This window comes from Ornithorhynchus anatinus, chromosome 9, assembly GCF_004115215.2.
Source record: "Ornithorhynchus anatinus isolate Pmale09 chromosome 9, mOrnAna1.pri.v4, whole genome shotgun sequence".
In the NCBI taxonomy this organism is placed as follows: Eukaryota; Metazoa; Chordata; class Mammalia; order Monotremata; family Ornithorhynchidae; genus Ornithorhynchus; species Ornithorhynchus anatinus.
In genome coordinates, this window is record NC_041736.1 from 51,579,556 (window position 1) to 51,600,210 (window position 20,655).

General features: G+C 42.5%; 1 protein-coding gene across 2 annotated transcripts in view; it reads left to right on the plus strand.

The window, feature by feature from the left end:
* SPRED2 (sprouty related EVH1 domain containing 2) overlaps positions 1-20,655 on the plus strand; it is a 102,896-nt gene that overhangs the window by 50,045 nt on the left and 32,196 nt on the right. Inside the window, exon 1 of one of the 2 annotated variants that reach the window (XM_007672072.3) lies at positions 4,887-4,977. The exons of the other annotated variant lie outside the window; for it this stretch is intronic. Coding sequence (XP_007670262.2) covers positions 4,961-4,977 — 17 coding nt within the window. The 5' untranslated portion in view covers positions 4,887-4,960. Of the gene's footprint in view, positions 1-4,886; positions 4,978-20,655 lie in introns of those variants that run through there. 2 annotated transcript variants of the gene reach the window in all.

Sequence of the window (20,655 nt, forward strand, 5' to 3'; positions counted from 1 at the left end):
CTTGTATTGACAGAAGGGGCAGAAGGCTTTTCCACTAACCGCCCCAGACGGAAGTGGTAGAGATCCTGGTGCTCTTTAATGGAGTTTGGAAAATTTAGCGGTCAGATCCTCAGACTTCAAAGCCTTGCAGTCTTTTATTCCTTCTTCCCACTAAGCTCATTTATTAAGCTTGAGTAACCTTTTAAATTGTTGCATCTGCCTGATGAATGTGTGATATCTAATCTTTTGTTGAAACCACACTTTTTGGTTGTTGGCTTTCTCAGAGTATTAGGTATGTTAGACCTAAGTTCACTCTTAATTCTCTAAATTAAGAGAATTAATGCCACTTGAATTCTCTGTTTAAGGTAAAACCAGTGTCCCTGTTAAGGAGAGTTCCAATCATTCTGTGCTATACATGCTATCCCTGTGGAATTTGTTTTGTCCAAATTTCCGGTTTCCAAACGAACCAGAAGTTTGGGGGACCAAACCGGAAATCACTCTGAGCCAGCAGCGGATGACTCCTTTGGCTACATTTTATTTATTTACTGGTAATTTTTAAAGCGCTTATTATGTGCCAGGTACTGTTCTGAGGTCTAGGGTAGACACAAGCTAATCAGTTTGGACACAGTCCCTATCCTGAATGGGGCTCACAGTCTTAACCCCCATTTTACAGATGAGCTAACTGAGGCACATAGATGTTAAGTGACTTGCCCAAGGACAATCCCAGTGGAGCCGGGTCCTTTTGACTCCCAGGCCCATGCTACATCTGCTAGGCCATGCTGCGTCTACGTTAGCCTCTGCTCAAGACCATTTTCTTCCAACTGTCCAAAAATGTATTTCTTAGGATTTCTCTGAGCTTCTCCCACCCCAAGACTTCCTGGGGTCTACTCCCACTCTCCCAAAAGCTAAGTGAGGCAAAACTGCACATGCACATCACAGTGTGCTGCACCCTTGTCCACGTAATCACTCATCATGCTCTGCAAGGATGAGGAAGTGTATAGGCCTGAGCAAGCCATTATCAATTAATGGTATTTGAGCACTTACTGTGTGCAGAGCACTAAGTATTTGCTGGAACTGCAGTTCAGTGCTCTGTCTCAGGCCCAGTGCTCATCGATCATTCAAGATGGAAGATCCCATCACTATACTAGAAGGCTCCTAGAAATCAGTGCTGCATAAGGTTTCAGAGTAGCTGGCTACTGCTGACATACAGCATTTTTAGCAAATGGCAGTAATTTAGATGCTCCATGTAAATCTATAAAGAACATGCAAGGCTTGTAGTGATTGAGTCTTGTTTCCACAGTCCAGGAGCTTCATGGATGGGAAGTCCCCAGTAAAGGGGCCTTTACAAATGCTCTTTAGGCAAGGGGGAGGTGATGAGGCTCTGCTGGTAGTGGTGGCTTTGGCAGTGGCAGAAGCTTTCAGACTGGAGCCTTTGAAGAGGTAAAAGAAAACTCTGAACTTTGGAGCCCAGCAGCAGGATAATAATCTCTCAGTAGTATTTGTTGAGCACTTAATGAATACTTATTGGAGGAGGTGGATTTTAGGACTTTGAATATGGGGAGGGGTGTGGTCTGTTGAATGTTCTCCAGTCATGTTTACTAGACAAGAAGCAGGTGAGTTTTAGTTTCTTCTGCTTGATATCACTAGGCCAGTGGATCAAGTATCAATATGAGTCATTTATCTTTCCCCCAGTTCCACCCACCCCCACATATACATCTATCTTGCAGGAGCAATAATTACTTATGCAGTGTTTGTCCAGTACCATAATTATTATTATCATTGAGTGCTTATGTGCTAGGCTCTGAGATAAGATACAAGACAATCAAATCAGACACAGTCCCTGTCCTACAAGAGCTTTACAGCCTGAGGGACAACAGGTATTTTTCTCTCCCATTTTACAGGTGAGGAAACTGATGCTCTGAGTTCAGTGACTTATTCATGGTCACACTTTATTCAACTGGCAGTCTTGAAACTAGAACACACCTTTCCTAGTCCCCTGGTACCCATGCCTTTCCCATTAGGTTGCACTCCCCAAGCATTCTGTAAATCTCCTCAAGGATTTGAACCAAGAGCTAGTTAACCTGGAACATGTACCCCACCCATATTAAGCCCACTTTCTGAATCATTGAGTTGATGTGAAATAGGGAGTTAAGCTGTTTACCCCCTCTCTTCTATCTGTAGCAGTAGAATTTTAACCCTCCATCTTCCATTGATCAGAAAATATATTTCCATGACCTAGTATTTTCCAAGGAAGCAATTACAATGTGATATGAGATGTCACTGAATTCCACCGTTCATATTATTTGCAACATTCCAACTTTCCTACTTTTCCGCTTGCCCTCTTTTCAGGATCATCAGTTTCTCCCATCAAAATTTCAGGAACCCATTTATTTGCTGTACAATGAATTTGAGTGAATGGCCTCTAGGATTAGCAACAGCCATAACCTAAAGGAAATCAAATGAGGAATGTTGTAAAAATGGAAAATGTGATTCTTTTGCCCAATACCCCATCTTCTCCAGCAACTGATATCTAGAGTCTCCACTGGAAACTAACATTATTTTGCACACATCTCTACTCTTCAAAAGCCTCCAGTGGGTTCCGGATTCCCTTCCACATTGAGCAGAAACTCCTGACCCTTGGCTTCCAGGTACTCAGTCAACAATTTCCTTATACTTTTCTCTCCCTGGCACACTTTTGTCCTCTTGAATCACCTAACTCACTGTATCTCTCTCTCTTGCTGCCATCCCTTGCTCATACCCTCTCATTCTTCTGCCTGGAATTACCTCCCCCTGCACATCCATCAAACCATTGCCTTCCCCATCTTCAAAATCCTTCTAAAATTCACATATCCTCCCCAGGCCTTTCCTGATTATTCTTTTCTCTCCAGCTCCTCCATTTCCACTTCAGCATAACCTAGCTACTTGGGTACTCTCCCTCCCCGCCCCCAACCCCAGTAGCACTTAGGTACACATATCTTTAAACTTCTCCTTCCTCTTTCTGTAATGAATTTTAGTGCCTTTCGAATTATTTTAGTTCCCTTCTCTCCCTAGACTGTAACCTTCTTGAAAGAAGGAATTGTATCTGCTAATTAATTTGTGCTCTCCCAAGCACTTGCATAGGTAACTCTGCTCTACACAATAAGTGTTCAATTCTATTGATGGATTCAGTGACTGAAATTTTGGCAAGAGATTTGGGGATGTTACTACTCCATTCCCTTAAGTGGATAGGTTGTGTGAAGAGTGATGGTGGTTGGGGCTGGAGGGTGTGGGGGGAGGCAGAGGGAAAGAAACGGTCTGATCAGGTGAGGTTACCTCTATACCACCTTCACTGTACTGTCAGCACCGATGGTACTACTTGGTTCTGGTCCCTGAACAGCTGATGGCCAGTGGCATGCTAAAATGGGCAGGGGTAACCCAGCAACCATGTATTTCTAGCCTGGTGCTAGATGGTCAAACATTGCTTTCATGCCATTAGGATAAAAGAAATATCTGACTAGGGCAGTTATAAAGGATTTTAGTTTGGGGGGGAGAGCTAGCTACTTGGGTGTGGGGCAGGAATGTGTTGTGTATGGTGGGGTGTTTTTTTTTAATGAAAAATATTTCTGTGCTGTCAAACTCGTAGCTAACTTGGAGTCTCTTCTACAAACTTGGCATCAGACAAGGCTGGCCCGAAACTGGGCCTTGTGTTTTAAGTCTTGTTTTAGAGAAACAGGTAGGAGCCTGTTGGAGTAAACTTTGAAAGAGCAAGAAAGATCAGCTCCATCTCCATCCTGTCTATCTTCTAGTGATGGGAAGCAAAACCAACCAGGGGTATTTCACTTTATATTCTGATGACACAGCTACCCATCATGCCTGCTTCCAGCTTGTCCAGATCCTAGAAATGTGGCATTCAGGGTATTTTTTTTTTAGATAAGCCCAATAAGAGATATTACATTTTGTATTTATAAACTTGTACACAAATTTTTGTGCCTAATAAGTTTAGATGTCTCATCTTAAAATAACCTGGGAGAGGTTATAAACTATATAAGGAAGGAAGTATTTTAACCTCAAGGCTAGGCACTATCAGTATTGATTTTATGATCAATCTGTGTGTGTGCATTGTGAGAACCAATGAATTGTGATATATGAGAAGTGTGTAAAATATTATTTGGGGATTTGTAAAAGATGCATTTATTTCAAATAGTATCAGGCACACGTATGATAAAAATACTGGCCCCCTGAGCACAGAAAGCAACATCCTTTAAAGGGTTTTTCCTGCGTTTCTCTATCAGGTGGGGTCAAACCTAATTATAAAAGAAGTCTTGCAGTAGACATGGACGATAGTAAACTAAGACAAGACTATAAGATATTTCTAAACATTTACAATATTTATAGTGTTGCCTTTTTACAAGCTCAGCTAATAACTTACAAGAATGGAGAGGACCAGCATAAATCATGTAGGTTTAACTAGCAACTGAGATTATCTGTATTCTACCTTGAGAGTATACCTGCTTTCAACTTCGAAGAGTTAGAGGTGTGTGGGTTGTTTTGGATTTGTTTTTGTTTTTTAACTATTTGCTAATATATACATACAGTATGGTATACTGCAATTTTAGGTAATTTAACGTTGAGATATTTGCCTTAGGAGCTACTTATGATGCTCCTATAAATGCTAATCGTAGGTTATGGAGTTTTTAAAACCATATTTCAATTGGAAAAAAATATCAATCAGCTGTCAAGCCTCCATCTTCCACTTTGGAGAAGCAGGATGTTGAATGTGAGTAATGACAAAACAGGCCTATAAAATGCAGAATAACCCTCTGATGACTCATCCAGTACAATGCAGTATATTTGTCAAGGAGACTGAATCATATATGGGGGAAACCACTTTTCAGGCAGCCAGCTGGTACTCAAGTCGGCAAGAGCCGATCCATTTTTATCAGGAGGTTTATAGTAGCAATAATGGTATTACGGAGCTCTCTGGGTATAAAATGTAGACGAAATGGCATCTCCCAGCAGGTATGTACCCTCTATTTATATATTTTCCCCTCACTTTTCTTCCTTCCCTCTTCATTTTCTGTCCTTATTACATATGTTTGTGTATCTATAACTGGAAGACTGTTTCATTTGTGATACTGTGTGTCTACAGATCTAGCCAGATATGCAGGTTTTTCCCCTTTTCCTTCCAGAGATGTTCAGTTTTCCTATATAGACAGTCCGACGGAAATTTCTTCTGTCCAGCCACCTGTCTAATGAATTCTTCGGCCAAAAAGATGCTGTTTAGGGAACTACTTGTGAAAGTGTTGCCCTTTTGTGGGTAGGTAGATTTTTGGGACCTGAACCCCAACGATTCTGGATGGGCTTTGTGAAAGCCACTGGAGTCAGAGTAGAAAGTCATATTTATGCTCTGGTATTTTTTTAAGGTACATGACTTAATGCAGGAAAAATCATTTCACTAGTGAATACAGTTATATTTGTGAACCAGAATGTTCTCATGCTAAATTCATGGAATAACTTTTTTTTTGAAGGGGGGACAGTATCAGATTGCAAAATAGAACTGAAACTCTCAAATGAACCGTGGGTCCCAGTATAAAACCAGGCGATGGAACCCAATAAAAGTCTGTCTTTTGAATTGACCAAAATTAACCAAAATTAAACAGTGGGAGATGTATGAATTTTATACTGAAAATGTCAAGCATTCCTGTGTGGGGTGAAGGATCCATACCATGTCTGCTAAATGGAAAAAAAATAATTTTTAACATTGGTGGTTGGAGGGAAATGGCTATAGTTAGGCTGGCTGGCAAGTACTATTTATGCTTTCTTGAACAGCCGCACCAGTTTGGCTGGGTCGGGACCTGTAACACAACCGTCCACTAATTCTCTAGTTTCTGAAACAGACTGCCACAGTCTGTGGTATTGAACCTCATATCACTGGTTGAGCATTAAATAGATCTTGTGTTACTGAGTCCTAAGGGCAGACGGGCTTTTTTCCTCCATCACTCTTCTAAAAGCACCTAGCAAAATGACTTGCTCTTCATGAAGAACAGTAAATCTGGAAATTTTTAATAAAGTGTTATTTTAGAAAGGGAATTTGTGCATGTACTGCAAACATTTTAATGTGTATTTGGGTTTAAGACAAGATAGGAAGCTTGAACCCAGAGATTTTTTTTAAGATTAAAATTTGATTTTCTTCATTTAAAAAAAAAATTTTGCAAGTCTTTTGGTGAGAGATGTTGTGCTTTAAATTTGGTTAATTTTCTATTTTTTATAAATAAAAACCATCTGTTACCCCCAAACAGATTTTACTGAGTTAGAATTATGGTCTCTCTTGCTGCAAGTTTTCTGCCCAGATCTGCCATACTTTTGGGGATTAAGAAAATGGTGGATGTATAATAACATATACTGATGTGGACCCAGAGTGAATTTAAGGTTTTTTTCAGGCCTTGTTTAGGTATTTTGTAGTATTTGACAAGGAAAGCCATTTAAGAGATATTAACTTCTAAAATGGAATTGGTGTGTCTCCTAGAAAATGTGGGTCCCAGCAAACTTGCTATTCAATCAAAATACTTTAGTGCTCAGGCTTCTAAAAGATCATTGGAAACTCTAAGCAAATAGGGAGTAAAATGTTCCAAATAATGTGTGCTCTATTGATTTTTATCATGAAAATGGAGCATCTTTAGGAATACCTCAAATGAGATACCGAAGAGGTAAAAGGAAGGTTGATTTTGATTTCTTAATCGGGAAAAATATTGCTTGATCCTAACTCATGTGATTTCTGATCATCCCTAGTAAAGCTGTGATTTTAAACGATCCTCTCTAGACTTTGAGGGATAGTTTCTGTGATTCTTAATTTCATTCCATATACATTCTGTTATTGTGATTCTCCAAACATGACCTGATCAACAAGCTGTCTGCTTAGAGCTGGGCCTCAGAACTCATGGGGCTTTGCAGAAGAGTCTTAATGGTTACAAAGATGGAAACTCTAGATTTGTGAACTGCTATTTGATAGAAGTGATATATTGTGGCCTGTGGCATATGAATGGGCAAGCTGGTCTCTTCTTTCCAGGCCACATCCCTCTTCCCCCTCCCTCCCAGCCTTTGAGACATGTAATGCATGTAATTCCCGGAGGGAGATCAATCGATCGATCATATTTGAACTTGTGTGCTGAGCACTAGGAGAGGGCTGTAGAGTTAATAGACATGAACCATGTGAGCTCTTCTTTTGTATTTTTTATTTCACAGAGGAAAGGGGGGAGGCAGATTTAAGGAAATAGAATCCCACTGAAGGAGAATTGGGATCTTGGGACAAGTATGCTTTGAGAATTCCTGGCAAAAAGACTAGGCAGCAATTTTATAAAAAAAAAAATTTTTTCCCACCAGATAGGCCAGAATGTATGCAGTGGGCAAAGAACTTGTTGCAAACCTTCTGCATTACCCCAATGATTCACCTCTAAAGATTGCCTGCTGTCTTAGTTTCTCTCTTTTCTAATATCACACTTCACTCGTGCTTATGCAAATAATTTGATGGCTCAATATTGCCACTGAACCTAAAGCAGAAGGTACTTCCTTTCTGCTCTTTCTTCTCCCCTCTCCCCTTCCCCACTACCAACATTTAGCCAGTGAATAATGGAACAGATCCAGAAGTGGAAGTTTCTGGGAAGTGTATTGGCATAAATGCATATATTAACATAAATTAGGGAAGGTAGCAATGGGAGGGGTGGTTGGCTGGAGTGGGAAAGAGGCACAGGAGGAGGAAACAAAGTTCTGAAAAGAAAGTAATATGTACTTCATTGCTTATCTGTGCTCTTCAATCTCTGACCTTTGGACACTTGATATTCTCCCAATGCCACAGCACTGGGTACATATGCTTGACATATTATAAATTATTAGTCATATTAATATCGGTCTTCCCCTCTAGACTGTAAGCTCATTATGAGCAGGGAACTTGTCTGCTAATTCTGTTATATTGTACTCTCCCAAGTGCTTAGTACAGTGCTCTGCATATAAGTACTCAATAAATGATATTGATGGACTGACACCCTGTCCTACCACATTTCAACCAGCTCCCCTGTGTCACCAGAAAGCCCAGGGGCCCAAGACCAAGAAGGTTCTAGTTTTACTAAAGTTGACCAACAGGCCTCTGGAAGCAAGCAGAGAAACTAATACTCCAGCAGGATCCAACGTGCTTTTTTTCCCCAGTTAATTCCCAGGATCCCAAGTTCTATAAACCTGAAAGCAAACTCTTGCGCTTATGTCCCTATTAAGTGCTTAGTAAAGTGCTCCACATACAATAAGTGCTCAATAAATATTATTGATTACTTATACTCAGCCTCAGCACTTATAAAGTGCATTTATTCAGTTATGCACCCAATTATTGATTACTCTGTACATGATTTTGTCCATGTGGGATAGGGTGTGTGTCTGACCCAGTTATCTTGTGTCTATCCCAACATTTAGCACAGTGCTTTGTCTTTAGTAAGCACTTAACAAATACCATAATTTTTATTATTTGTCTCCTCCAGTAGAGTGCATCTTCCTTATGGGCAGTAAATTTGTTACTTGCTTGTTTTGAATTTCCCAAGCTCTTAGTACAGTGCACTGTACCTAGTAGATGCTCCATAAATGCTACAATGACTACTAGGAATGGTTTTGTGTTGCAAAATAAAAAACAGTGTGGCAAAGTGAAAGAGCACTGGCCTGGGATTCCGAAGGACCTGGGTTCTAATCCCAGCTCTGCCACTTGTCTGCTGTGTGACCTGGAGCAAGTCCCTTAATAATAATAATGGTATTTAAGTGCTTACTATGTGCCAGGCACCGCTCTAAACTCTGTGCCTGTTACCTCATTTGTAAAGTGGGGATTAAGACTATGAGCCCCATGTGGGACAGGGACTGTCCAAGTGACTATCTTAAGTCTACCCCAGTGCTTAGTACAGTGTCTGGCACACAGTGAACACTTAAAAAATACCATTAGAAATGCCTGATCATTGTTTCTCTAGCTGGTTATGCTCAGACTTAATTAGGGGTACTTGGTTTGTTGCCAAAGAGTAGATCTAGAGGTGGGGCTTACATTCATTCCAGTGAGGTTCTTACTCAGCTGGAGTTAAGGTGTCATGAGGATTCGATTCTAGTCATCCTATTCAAAATGAAAACTTTCAGATGTGTTGCCCCATGTTACCAGATTAGAAAATAGCTTTGGCCTAGATATCGGTTTCCTGGTAAAGCTTGGCTGTTCTTCATCGAGTGATTGGCAAGAGCTAGAGAAATCTTGGTAAGATATTTGCTTTCAATGGGTCCTGAAGAGAAATCGTTGTTACTGATTTGCAAACAAGCAGTGGGTTTGACTTTTAGTGGTTTTTTGTTTTTTTTGGAATTTTTTTTTTAAATTTGAGAATGGAGAAAAATTGGGCTCATCTGCCTTGGTGTTGTGGATTTCTACTTCCAACTCAGGGATGTGGGATGCTGACCTAATGGTAGCTTCAATGAGCAGGACTTTTAAGAGCATTAACTTAGCACAGACTGTATGTGTCATGAAAGCATTGGTTGGGAAGGGGGAAGAGCAGAATTAGTGTCTGTGGGTGGGTGTGTGTGCTCTTCACCAAGCCAAGGAGCTGCGATGTTAAAAAAAAAAAAAAAATCTGGCAGGAACTCATTCCAAAGAAAAGCAAACAACCACGTCTTAGTTTTGTGTAATATTAAAAACATCACTGACCTGCAGCAGAAAAAATGTAGCTGATACAAAATGGCTTCCCTCAAAATGGCCCTCCATGTGTTTTATTACTGAATAAACTCATCTAAATCCCGCATTTTGTCATTTTCAATTTGCTTCTGCACCACTGTCATAATGCTAAAAACAGAAGGTGATGGGGCAAAATGAAAACCTTGAAAATGGTATTTGATGTACCCAGAGGTGGGAATGAGGGGGAAGAATTTCAGGCCCTGGCTTCTTGTATTATGCAAGTGATTCAACACCAAGTGCCATTCTGGGCCTCAGATCGTTTCCATCCCTGTCTCCGAACCTATCCTTTTGAGAATTCATTTTGAGAGGCAATCGTGGACTGAAATGCAAAAGCGTAGGCATCTGAAATTAAAATTTAATTTAAATTTCATCATGAACTTTTGAAATGTACCTACTTTTGTGCGCTGACTCCTTAACCAAATTGAAAAGAGTTATCACAAATCCTGGCAAAAGAACGTTTTTTAGGGATCCACTTTGAACATCAGCTTTTTTCCCCCATCCTGAAAAGCAAAGCACGACTGCCTAACAAAACCTAAGAGTTCTTTAAGTGATTAGCCTTCATGTTTGGTACCAGTAATTCTGTATATTCAATTGCAAGAGAGGGGACAGCATTATCCTAAATTTCTTTCGAGTAGTCAATCAATTGTATGTATTTATTGAGCGCTTTCCCGTGTAGAGCACCTTACTAAGAGTTTGGGAGAGTACAGTATAGCAATAAACAGACACATTCTCTGCCCACAATGAACTTGCAGTCTAGAGGGGAAGGCAGACAATATAAAGAAATAAATTATATTCTTACATGAGTGCTGTGGGAGTGGGGTGAAAAGCACTGAAGGGATACAGACCCTACTGCATAGGCACCACGGAGAGGTTGGCAAATAGGGAAAGCGAGGGGTTAATCAGGGGCAGTCTCTTGGAGAAGCTGTGATTCAAGTAAAGCTTTGAAGAAAGGGGGTGTGGTAAACTGTTGGATGTGAATGGGGAGGGTGTCCCAGAGGGAGGACATGGGCAAGGGATCGGCAGTGAGAAAGAAGAGATTGAGGTACTGTGAGTAGGTTAGCATTAGAAGAGCAAAGTGTTCTGGTTGGTTTGTAGGAGATCTGCAAGGTAAGGCAGGAGGGAGCTAGCTAATTGCTGTGAAGCCGATTTGGGCTGCAGAGTGAACGGTTAAGTGCGTACTATGCGGTTAAGTGCGTACTATGCGGTTAAGTGCGTACTATGCGGTTAAGTGCGTACTATGTGTCAAGCACTATACTAAGCTCTGGGGTAGATAAAAGATAATCAGGTCACACTCCCCATTTTGCAGATGAGGGAACTGAGACTCAGGGAAGTTAAGTGACCTGTCCAAGGTCACTCAGCAGATAAGTGGCAAATTAGAACACAGGTCCTCTGACTCCCATCCCCGAGCTTTTTCCACTAGGCCATGCTGCTGCTTCTGAAGTGAAGTAAGGCCTGAAGAGGGAAGAGACTGAAGAATGGGAGTTTTGACAGGAGGCTGATGTAGTAGTCAAGCCAGGATATGACAAATGACCCTTGTGGTGGAAGGAAAGAAAAGGGCGGATTCCCAAAAATCAACAGGATTTGGTGACAGAGGGTTGAAGGAGAGGGAGAGGTCAAAGAAAATGCCAAAGTTACAGGCTTCTGAGTCAGGGAGGATAGTGGTATTTTCAGCTGTGACCGGAACTGTCGATAGTGTAGAGCATTTGAGAGGGAAGGAAGATGAGTTCAGTTCTGGACATGTTGATCTTTCAGTGGCTGGTGGGACATCCTAGTAGAGATGTCTGGAGGCAGGTGTAAATGCAAGATTGTGGTGGAGGAGAGAGGTGCTTTTAAGTGCCAACTTTGCATTTTGAATATGGGGGTGAAAAGATCAGTTGCATTTGAGTGCTTACGTGGTGCAGAACAGTGTACTAAGCACTAGGGAGAGTACAGTACAACAGAGTTGGAAGACCTATCCCCTGCCCACAAGAAACTTACAGTCTAGAGGGGGAAACAGATATAAATATAAATAAATTACAGATTTGTACTTAAGTGCAGCAGAGCTGAGGTGACTAAAGGGGGCACATCCAATTTCCAGGGCAGTGAAGAAGGGAGCAGGAGAAGAAAATAAAAAAGGAAGGGACTTTGTTGGGGTTTTTAAGGGAGATGGATGGGGACAGGACTGGGTAGGTACAGACTTCAAAGAGCTCCTAGGCCAAAAAGCCACTATGTGGGGGCCTGGAAAGGAGGTGTGTGTCTTCTCAGCACTGATTAGATACATACAGGTCTGAATGTCCAGCTCACACAGCTGTAGGCTGGGAGCCCCTATTGCTTCCATGGAGCAAGCACCTCTAGAGGGAGTGGGACGAGCCAGGTAGATTTGGACATTTCTGGGCCTATCTTGGGATAGGAGAGGAGAAGTTCTCAAATTCCGATGCAGTTCCTCTAGTCATGATAACTTTATTAGGGACCCGGAAATAGGGAGGATACCCAAGTGGAGCCAAGAGGGTGATGAATTAGACACTAGGTAAGAAACTGCCTCTTCTAAATCACCATCAGAGATGGTATTTATTAAGCGCATACTGTGTTCAGAACACTGTCTTGAGCGCTTGGGAGAGTACGGTATAACAGTCAGTAGACATGTTCTGTGCCTCAAACAATCTTACAGCCTAAAGGGGGAAACAGACAAATATAAATAATTTATAAGGTATAATTTATAGAGATGCACATCAGTAACCAGCATAGAGCTGGTTTATGTTGTGTTTGTGGGTGGAGTGGAGAGAGGGAGGAGGGAAGCCATTCTCAAGACTAGGAGTGAAGGCAGATTCCTTCTCTTCATTCCAGCAACTGGACCAGGAACACCTGGAGGAAGTGGATTCTCTCCCCTTCCCTCCCTTGGGTTAGCATCTCTAAGAGAGGGAGGTGTGGTAATGTCTGGGCACAGAGACTTTTGGGGGTTGGGGTGGATAGAGAGTTTAAGGCTTTTCTGGAGGTAATGTAATCCAAAAATTAGTAAAGGGGAAGTAATAAATGAGTTGTGTTAAAATTCTCAACCTCAGATTTACATGGCTAACAGCAAGAGTCCCAAGCACAACGTGCAAAAACAGTTGTGCTGAAAACCTGTCATCTGAAGATCAGTTTTTCTTTAGTCAGAATGATAACTGCTATAAATAAAAGCTCTGTGTCCTTATTCTAAAAAAAGTTTTTCCCGTCATTGCAAAGCTTTTTTTTTTTTTTAACTTGGCTTATTCTAGAGTCATTGTGGCCACAAGAGCTAAGATTTGGGGATTGAAAGAAGCTTTCTTTTTTGCTCTTTTCCGTTCCTTCCTCTTCTCCACCCCCACCTTCCCCCCATATATCCACTAAATTTGGCGGGGGTGAGGGTGAAGTTGAAGATGTTTAGGGAGCCTCCGTGAAACCACAAAGATCTGGAATTTGTCAAATTATTCCACAGTGGAGTTTTACCACCAGTTGAAATATTTAAACGAAGATAGTGGAATTAGTTGAAGGTACTTTTTGCAAAGATGAAACTGGTGTAACTTCTAAGAGTTTAGGCTTGCTAGGTTTTCTTAATACTTTAGATAAATCACTTTATTGAACGCTTCTAATTAAACAGTTAGCACCACTTACAGCAACATGTTTTGCTCCTCTTATACTTTGGTGAATTCAGTTTTTTCGGTAAAAAACATTTTCATTTCCATTTTGTAGTGGAGCCTTTTTTCGTCCTGTTCCTATAGAATATTTTTGTCATGATCTGCTAGGAAGTAGCCTCAGTTGAAGATCTTTAAAGCCAAGTCTGTGGGAAGTTAGAGCATTGTGGAGGCTTATTAAAATAAATGCAATGGATTTAGGGATCAACTATTTGTTAGTTACTGAAAAATCAAGGTGGAGGAGGTAATCCTACATGTGATTAGCAAACACAGCGGGTGGTAGGCAGAGAATTACTGAGACAAGAGCTAGAATAGAACAGAGAGATAAGCCAAAGAATGTACAGTGTATTCAAAGGGAGAGAGCTTGAGGTAGGGATCCATTTGTGTTTTTATTTGGTCAAGATACAAAGCCAATATTTATTGAACCCTGGGATTGATGCTCTTTAGAAGTTTTCAGGATTTAGTGAATTTTACCCTTCTGATAAACCAGCAGAGGTTTTGCATAGGTCGCACAGTGCTTTGAGTATCTCATTTTCATTTGTTTCCCGTATGAAATGACTAGAGGTGCAAGGTTTGTAAGGATTTCTGTGGAATCATTTAGCATTTCAGTTTACTAAAGATGACTTAAACCTGCATTAATTAGCCCAATGTGGAGTCTGTGTAAAAGTTAGCCTGAAATTTGGAATTCACATTCTTCCCCCGACACTCAACCAGGAATTTTAAATCTAGGTTTTGTTGTGTGTTTTTTAATTGCTTCAATTCAGATTGACCCAAGCAATGTCTCCAGTGGGCAGCAGCAGGGCAAAGGTAAACTGGTCCAGGTCCAGTGCCTGCTCTCTTCCTTATCGCTCTCCCCTCCTCTTCCTCCCAGCACCACCCACTACAGTAAGTGCTCTGCACACTGTAAGACATGGATTTCATAGTGTTGATGACTCACTCTTGCTGTTTTCTGATTAGAATAGGCTTTTAGGACACTGCCTTGTCAGCATAGGGGAAGTGGCAATTTGGACAGCCTTAATTAGTCATTTCAGCTATTACCCAGTGCTGTAGTTGTGTTCTTGGAGAACCTAGTGTTAACTGGAAGTCAGCAGTCTAGTAGCCACTGGTTTAACAGGAGTTAATGGGTTAGGGGAAGATGGATCGAAGAAACCACCATGACTAACCTTTTTTCATACAAACTCCTGTAATTTATGTCCATTCCCCTTACAATCCTTTACACCCCGTCACTCATTGCTATTTTACTGTGTTAGAGGCTGTCAAGTGGCAAAACCCCAAGTACTATACGTGTGCAGTACACAGGGTTGGAAGTCAGAATTGGCTCAGACCGGAACGGCAGCGGGGCCAAAGCATTTAAAGGTGCCTGGCTGTTCTGATAGGGCTGGGAATCTCATGGAGGTGGAGGGGGAGGAAAGCAAGGAATTTTAAAGGATGACAGCAAAACTCTGACTCACCCTGCAGCCTGGTGAGGACATGTGTCCCTAGGTAGGAGAAGCAGCATGGCCCAGTGGATAGAGCATGAGCCTAGGAGTCAGAAGGATGTGGGTCTAATTCCTGCTCCGCCACTTGTCTCCTGTGTGACCTTGGGCAAGTCACTTAGCTTCTCTGTGCCTGTTACCTCATTTGTACAGTGGGGATTAAGACTGTGAACCTTATGTGGGTCAGGGACTGTGTCCAACTCGATTACCTTATATCTACCACAGTGCTTAGAACAGTGTCTGACACATAGTAAGCACTTTAAAATTCTTATTATTAGTAGCAGTAGCTGGAGGCTGCATCCTGCTTACCTAAAGCACTGGAACAGCGGGAGCACAGGCCAACTTTCACCTGGTTCTGCCCCTGCCCTGCAGTGACCCTCAAACTGCACCCGGAGCAACACCAGCTGTGGGAACTCACTGCACTGCTGGGGCCAGCTGGCTACCTGGCATGCTGCAATTCAGGCCCCAGGCCTTGGGTGAGGCTGCCAACTCTGCCGGGAGCAAGTCTGCTCTTTGGCACCCAGGCCTGTGAGGGGCAGCCCGCCCCCACCCTGTCATGGAACCATAGCAGGGGGAAAAAAGGCCAGTCGCAATTTCAATCTGGAGCTGGCATCCTGATGGCACAATATGAGAAGGCCCAGACCAGGAAGTGTAGCGGCATCATGCCCAGACTGGAGCCACGGGCACATCCATTTCTTTCTACCCCAAAGATGCTTGTGCCAAATTGTGGTAGACTAGAACAGGCTTGGAGGATGGAAAGAATGCTCCCCTTCTTCCATTATGTTGTGCCCAATTGCAAAATGAAAGCACTTGTTTTAGTAGTACTGAGTGTAATTGAAACCCTGAAAATGCAATCCCCCCAAATCTCTCAAATTTCCAGATAACTGTGACTGGTGGTGATGGGAATAGAAATGTATTAATTCTGGAAAACTTGGACCTGATATGGATCTATCACATGCAGGTTATATGAGTACTTGTACACTTGGGGAGGTCTTAGGACCGCCATCTCCTACATTTCTCCTCTCCCACTTGACTCCATCAGTAGTATTTATAGAGCATCTGCTGTGGACAGAGCCCTACATTAAGGCTTTGGGAAAGAACAGTTGAATTATTATTATTAATAATAATAATAGTAATAATAGGGTAGATCAAGCTAATCAGGTCCCACATGGGGCTCACAGTCCAAGTAAAAGGGAGAACTGATATTGCATCCCCATTTTGCAGATGAGGAAACTGAGGCACAGAGAAGAGAAGTGACTTGAGTAAGGACACACAGCAGGCAAGTGGTGGAGCTGGGATTAGAACCCAGGTCCTCTGACTCCCAGGCCTGTGTTCTTTCCACCAGGCCACATGGCTTCTCCTTAGACATAATCCTGGCCTCAAGGAGTTGACAAGCTAGTAGAAATGTGAAACAACCATGCAAACTCTCTTTCCCCAACATCACATTATAATGGCTGATCTCGATGCTTGGATCCCTGATAGTATAATCATTACTAGGTCTTCTGTCAGTCCTGGGGAAAAAGTATGGCTCTAGAAAGCAGAGACGCTCAAGAGGAGCACTGTAGCTTAGTGGAAGGAGCATGGGCCTCAGTGTCGGAAGGACCTGGATTCTAATCCCAGCTTCCCACTTGCCTGCTTTGTGACCTTGGGCAAGTCACTTAACTTCTCTGTACCTTGGTTACCTCATTTGTTAAATGGGGATTAAGACTCAGAGTCCCATGGGGACAGGGACTGCGTCCAACCTGATTAGCTTGTATCTGCCCCAGCACTTAGTACAGTGCCTGGCCCATAGTAAGCACTTAATAGTCAACCAACAGTATTTATTGAATACTTACTACAGTGCTGTGCACATAGTATGTGCTTGGGACAGTGCAATACAACAGAATTAGCAGACATGTTCCCTGCCCATTATGAGCTTATAGTCTAGATGGGGAGAAGACATTAATATAAATAATTTATAATATATAAAGATATGTACGTAAGTGCTGTGGGGTTGGGGCAGATATCAAGTACCCAAAGGTTACAGATCTAAATGCATGATGATGCAGAAGGCAGAGCCAGCCTGGAATTGGGGAAGGCCTCTTGAAGGTGATATGACCTTAATATTGCTTTGAAGGTGAGGAGAGTGGTGGTCTGGTGTATATGGAGGTGAGGAGAGTATCAACTACCAATTAAAAAAAATCAGAAAACATGGATTTCAATCATTTATTGTGTGCAGAGCATTGCACTAAGTGCTTGGAAAGTACAACTCAGCAACAAAGAGAGACAATCTCTGCCCACACCGGGCTTGCATTCCTATTTTTGGCTTTGCTTGCTTAGGACTATGCCAGCAGTGGAGAAAGTTTTATGACCAAAAGATCAAGTAAGTTGTTGCACAGTGTGGACAAGCCCAGGAGGAATCCTGGGGGGCAGGGGAAAGTTGGCCAAGAGGGGTGCCAACAAACAACGGCTGCAGCTACCGAGGCACCTTCCAGGGTCAAGGTGCTTTGGCCAACATTGGCACTATGCTGCCTTATGTGGGAACTGCACATGAAAAAAAAACCCAAAACCAACAAACCTAAAGCCTTTGTGTGCACTTTACAGTGTGTTGCACTTCATGGCCACCAATTTGCTCACTACACTCCTTGCCCCATCGGGAACATGATTGGTAGAGACGAGAACACGCCAACAGGCGCTGTGCTAGTTCAGTCCTGAAATCTCAGGTCCAAGGTTCATCTGACATTCTTGATGCCAGTCACCATTGCTTAATGTGAATTGGGTTTGTACAATAGAGTATTAAGAAAAACACTAATAATTGATTGATTAGACTGCAGTAGGACTTTCTATCTTGAGAGGAAGGAGAATGCCTTGGGTACTAGGGATCTAACTTGCATTTGTGCAAGCAAATTCTACTCATCCTTTCCATTCCTGGAATATTTCAAACCACAGCATTTGTTTTAGACTCCCTAATCCAGTAGTCCTCAAACCTTTCAAGCTATGGATCGCCACAGGAGGCAAAAACCAGATGGATCATTTCCCACTTTGGATTTCCTTGCTCTGCTCATCCAGCCCCAGGCTCTCATCAAGCATAAGACTAGACGAGAGAATGATGTCTAGTCCAGATTTTTATGCCTAGGATTAGCCTTAAAAGATACCTGAGTAAGCAAGTGCACTCTCTCAGTAGCTATCTTTCCAGCTAGACATCAATCAATCAGTCAGTGGTATTTATTGAACACTTACTGTGTGCAGAGCACTGTTCTAAGCACTAGGAAATGCGACAGAGTTGATAGGCACGTTCCCTATCCATAAACTGATCATTTTCCCTAATTCTCACTTTATGGGTTTATCATTCCTCCATAAGGTTCTTCAAACTCTTTCTTGAGCCTTCTGACACCGCAATTAAAATAAATAAATAAATCCTAATTTCTGCCTCCATAACTTCTGTGGGAATTCATTCCACGTGCATGTTTCATCCTGCTTGGAGAAAGATTTTCCTTTTGTTCATTTCAGGACCTTCAAGCTTCAGTGGCTGCTCCTAGTTCCAGTGTGGAAGTGGGTGAGCAACAATTCTACATTCATAAGAATATGAATTCTTACCAAACTTACATCGATTTTAGACCAAGACCATGTGGCAGTGGCTGTAATATAAATAGCATCAGAAACAGCTGGAAGGGCAGGAGCACTCTCAGCAAAGGAGCTGTGGAGCAGTGGGGTGGTAGGGGGCGGGAGAAGGGAGGCAGGCAGGCAGGCAACCCCTTCTGGAGATGAAAGACTTCGGGAGTGGTGCTGCCGAATGACTACAGACCACACTTTGAGAATCATTGCTCTAATTATCTGCTAGCCTCTGCATCTCTCCTGTGATCTGTTTGCACATGTGCAATATGTCCTGGCTGCTTTAGCCTCATAATGTGAGTCCCTCTGGTTTCTTTTATTACGTCTAGCATGTTTAGCTAGACTCTGTCGAGATACTCCTGTGTCTCCGCTCTCATGGTCTCAGGCTCATGGACTGCCTTGCTTCTCGTACTGTGACTCTGCAGATGCTAACGATAACAGGAGCCAGGATGAGCAGATTGCAGGTGTGATGTTCCCCATTAGTATTTGACCTCCCAACTTCTAGTGGGAAATGTGCTCCTGCCCAGAGTTGTTCAAACAAGGGCCAAGTAGTATTGAACTCCTAAAGGGGTCACTGTGGAATAGTAGCCTCATTGGCATGCCTTGGGAACTTGGACTCTTCTGGTCCTGGCTGATGGGTATTTGGCTGTATTTATTTCACTGCTTAGTTGAACTAGATTGGGTTGGTTTGGCCATAATGCCTTAGGAGCCCTCCATTTTCAGGGGAGGGCGTGTGTCAGTGGTCATGGAAACAGTATGTTCCCCTGAAAGATTGAACTAGCTAAAGTCACCTGTAACACAAGCAAAATGCTATGACAGGCACACAAGGTCTGGTAGTTTGGTCAGTTCCAGCTCCCCATCCCACTGGACAAGACACTGTAGAATGAATTACCTCAGGAGATACCAAGCCAGTGCCCAGATGAGAGATCTGAATCCAGGACAGAGGATAAAAGAGGGAGGCAGAAAGAAAGCAAGGTGGGCCACTTGGGAGCTGACTGTGAGACGTGGACAGTGTACAACCTGATTAGCTTAAATCTACTGCAGCACTTAGTACAGTGCCTGGCACTCCATCTCGAGAGCTAAGAGCCACTTTTCTGCTGTGTGACCTTGGGCAATTCACTTCACTTCTCTGGGCCTCAGTTATCTCATCTGTAACCGATGCCCATAAAGAGCCACACCTCCTGCCTATAAGGAGCTTACAGTCTAGACGGAGAGAGTTTATTGCTTTGTCGAGACACCAGCCGTAAGGACATAAGGTCAAGTATTTGGAAGGACTGTTGCCCCAGGGAGAGTGCAGACAGACTCCCCTGCCACCACCCCCTTTCTCAGGAAGGACTCAAACACATTCTGGTCATTGTAAACTCCTTCCTCAAGGGATCAATCACACCAAGACTACTCTCAAATAGGAGATAATCAGGAATGTCACTGGGGCCAAGTAACACAATTCTTCCAGGACTTGGTGTGTTTGACTTACTCTTGGGTTCAGTCGTATATTGCATTTATATTGGCTCATTGTTCTGAACTTCGGGTAGGTTGTAAGGGAAGGGGGGAGTGGGTGGAGAACGACTACTTAATTTGTAGTGTGCAAGTTAACATTATGGTGATAGTCTTAATGCTGAATTTCCTTCCTCTTTGAGGGTTAAGTTGGAGCCTGCTGTTGTTCTCTTCTTTTTATACTGGTTTGTCAAAGGATTACTGTTCTGAATTAGCATAGTTTACTGGAGTCATTTCCTGACCTTTTGACCAGAGTTTGGCCTCTCCTCTAGGGGTGAACTCTTAAATTTGTGCCTAGGGGTGGGTGGAGAGGAACTTATCAGATTTCTCAGTTACTGAGGCAGCATCTCTATACTTTGTAGGTTACTCAAGAACGAAATCAGCATTCTCTAGTAGAATTGTTACTCATCCCTCCACCCCACAACACACACACCAGCCCCAAACAAGTTTCTGAAATGCGTGGATTGCATTGTTCAAGAAGTTAGCCCTTCTACGAAGCTGCTGTGATTTTTATCCTTTCACCAAAAATCTGAGAAAATCAGATGTAGGTATCTGCACTTGTGCATAGCGCTTCATTGTAAAACATGCATTGGAAATATGAATATTTTTAAAATTGGCATTGCCTGTGCTTTTGATGTATATAATAATGATAATGATGGTATTTGTTAAGTACTTACTATGTGCCAAGCACTTTTCTAAGCACTGGGGAAGATACAAGGTAATCAGGATGTCCCACGTAAGGCTTACAGTCTTAATCCCCATTTTACAGATG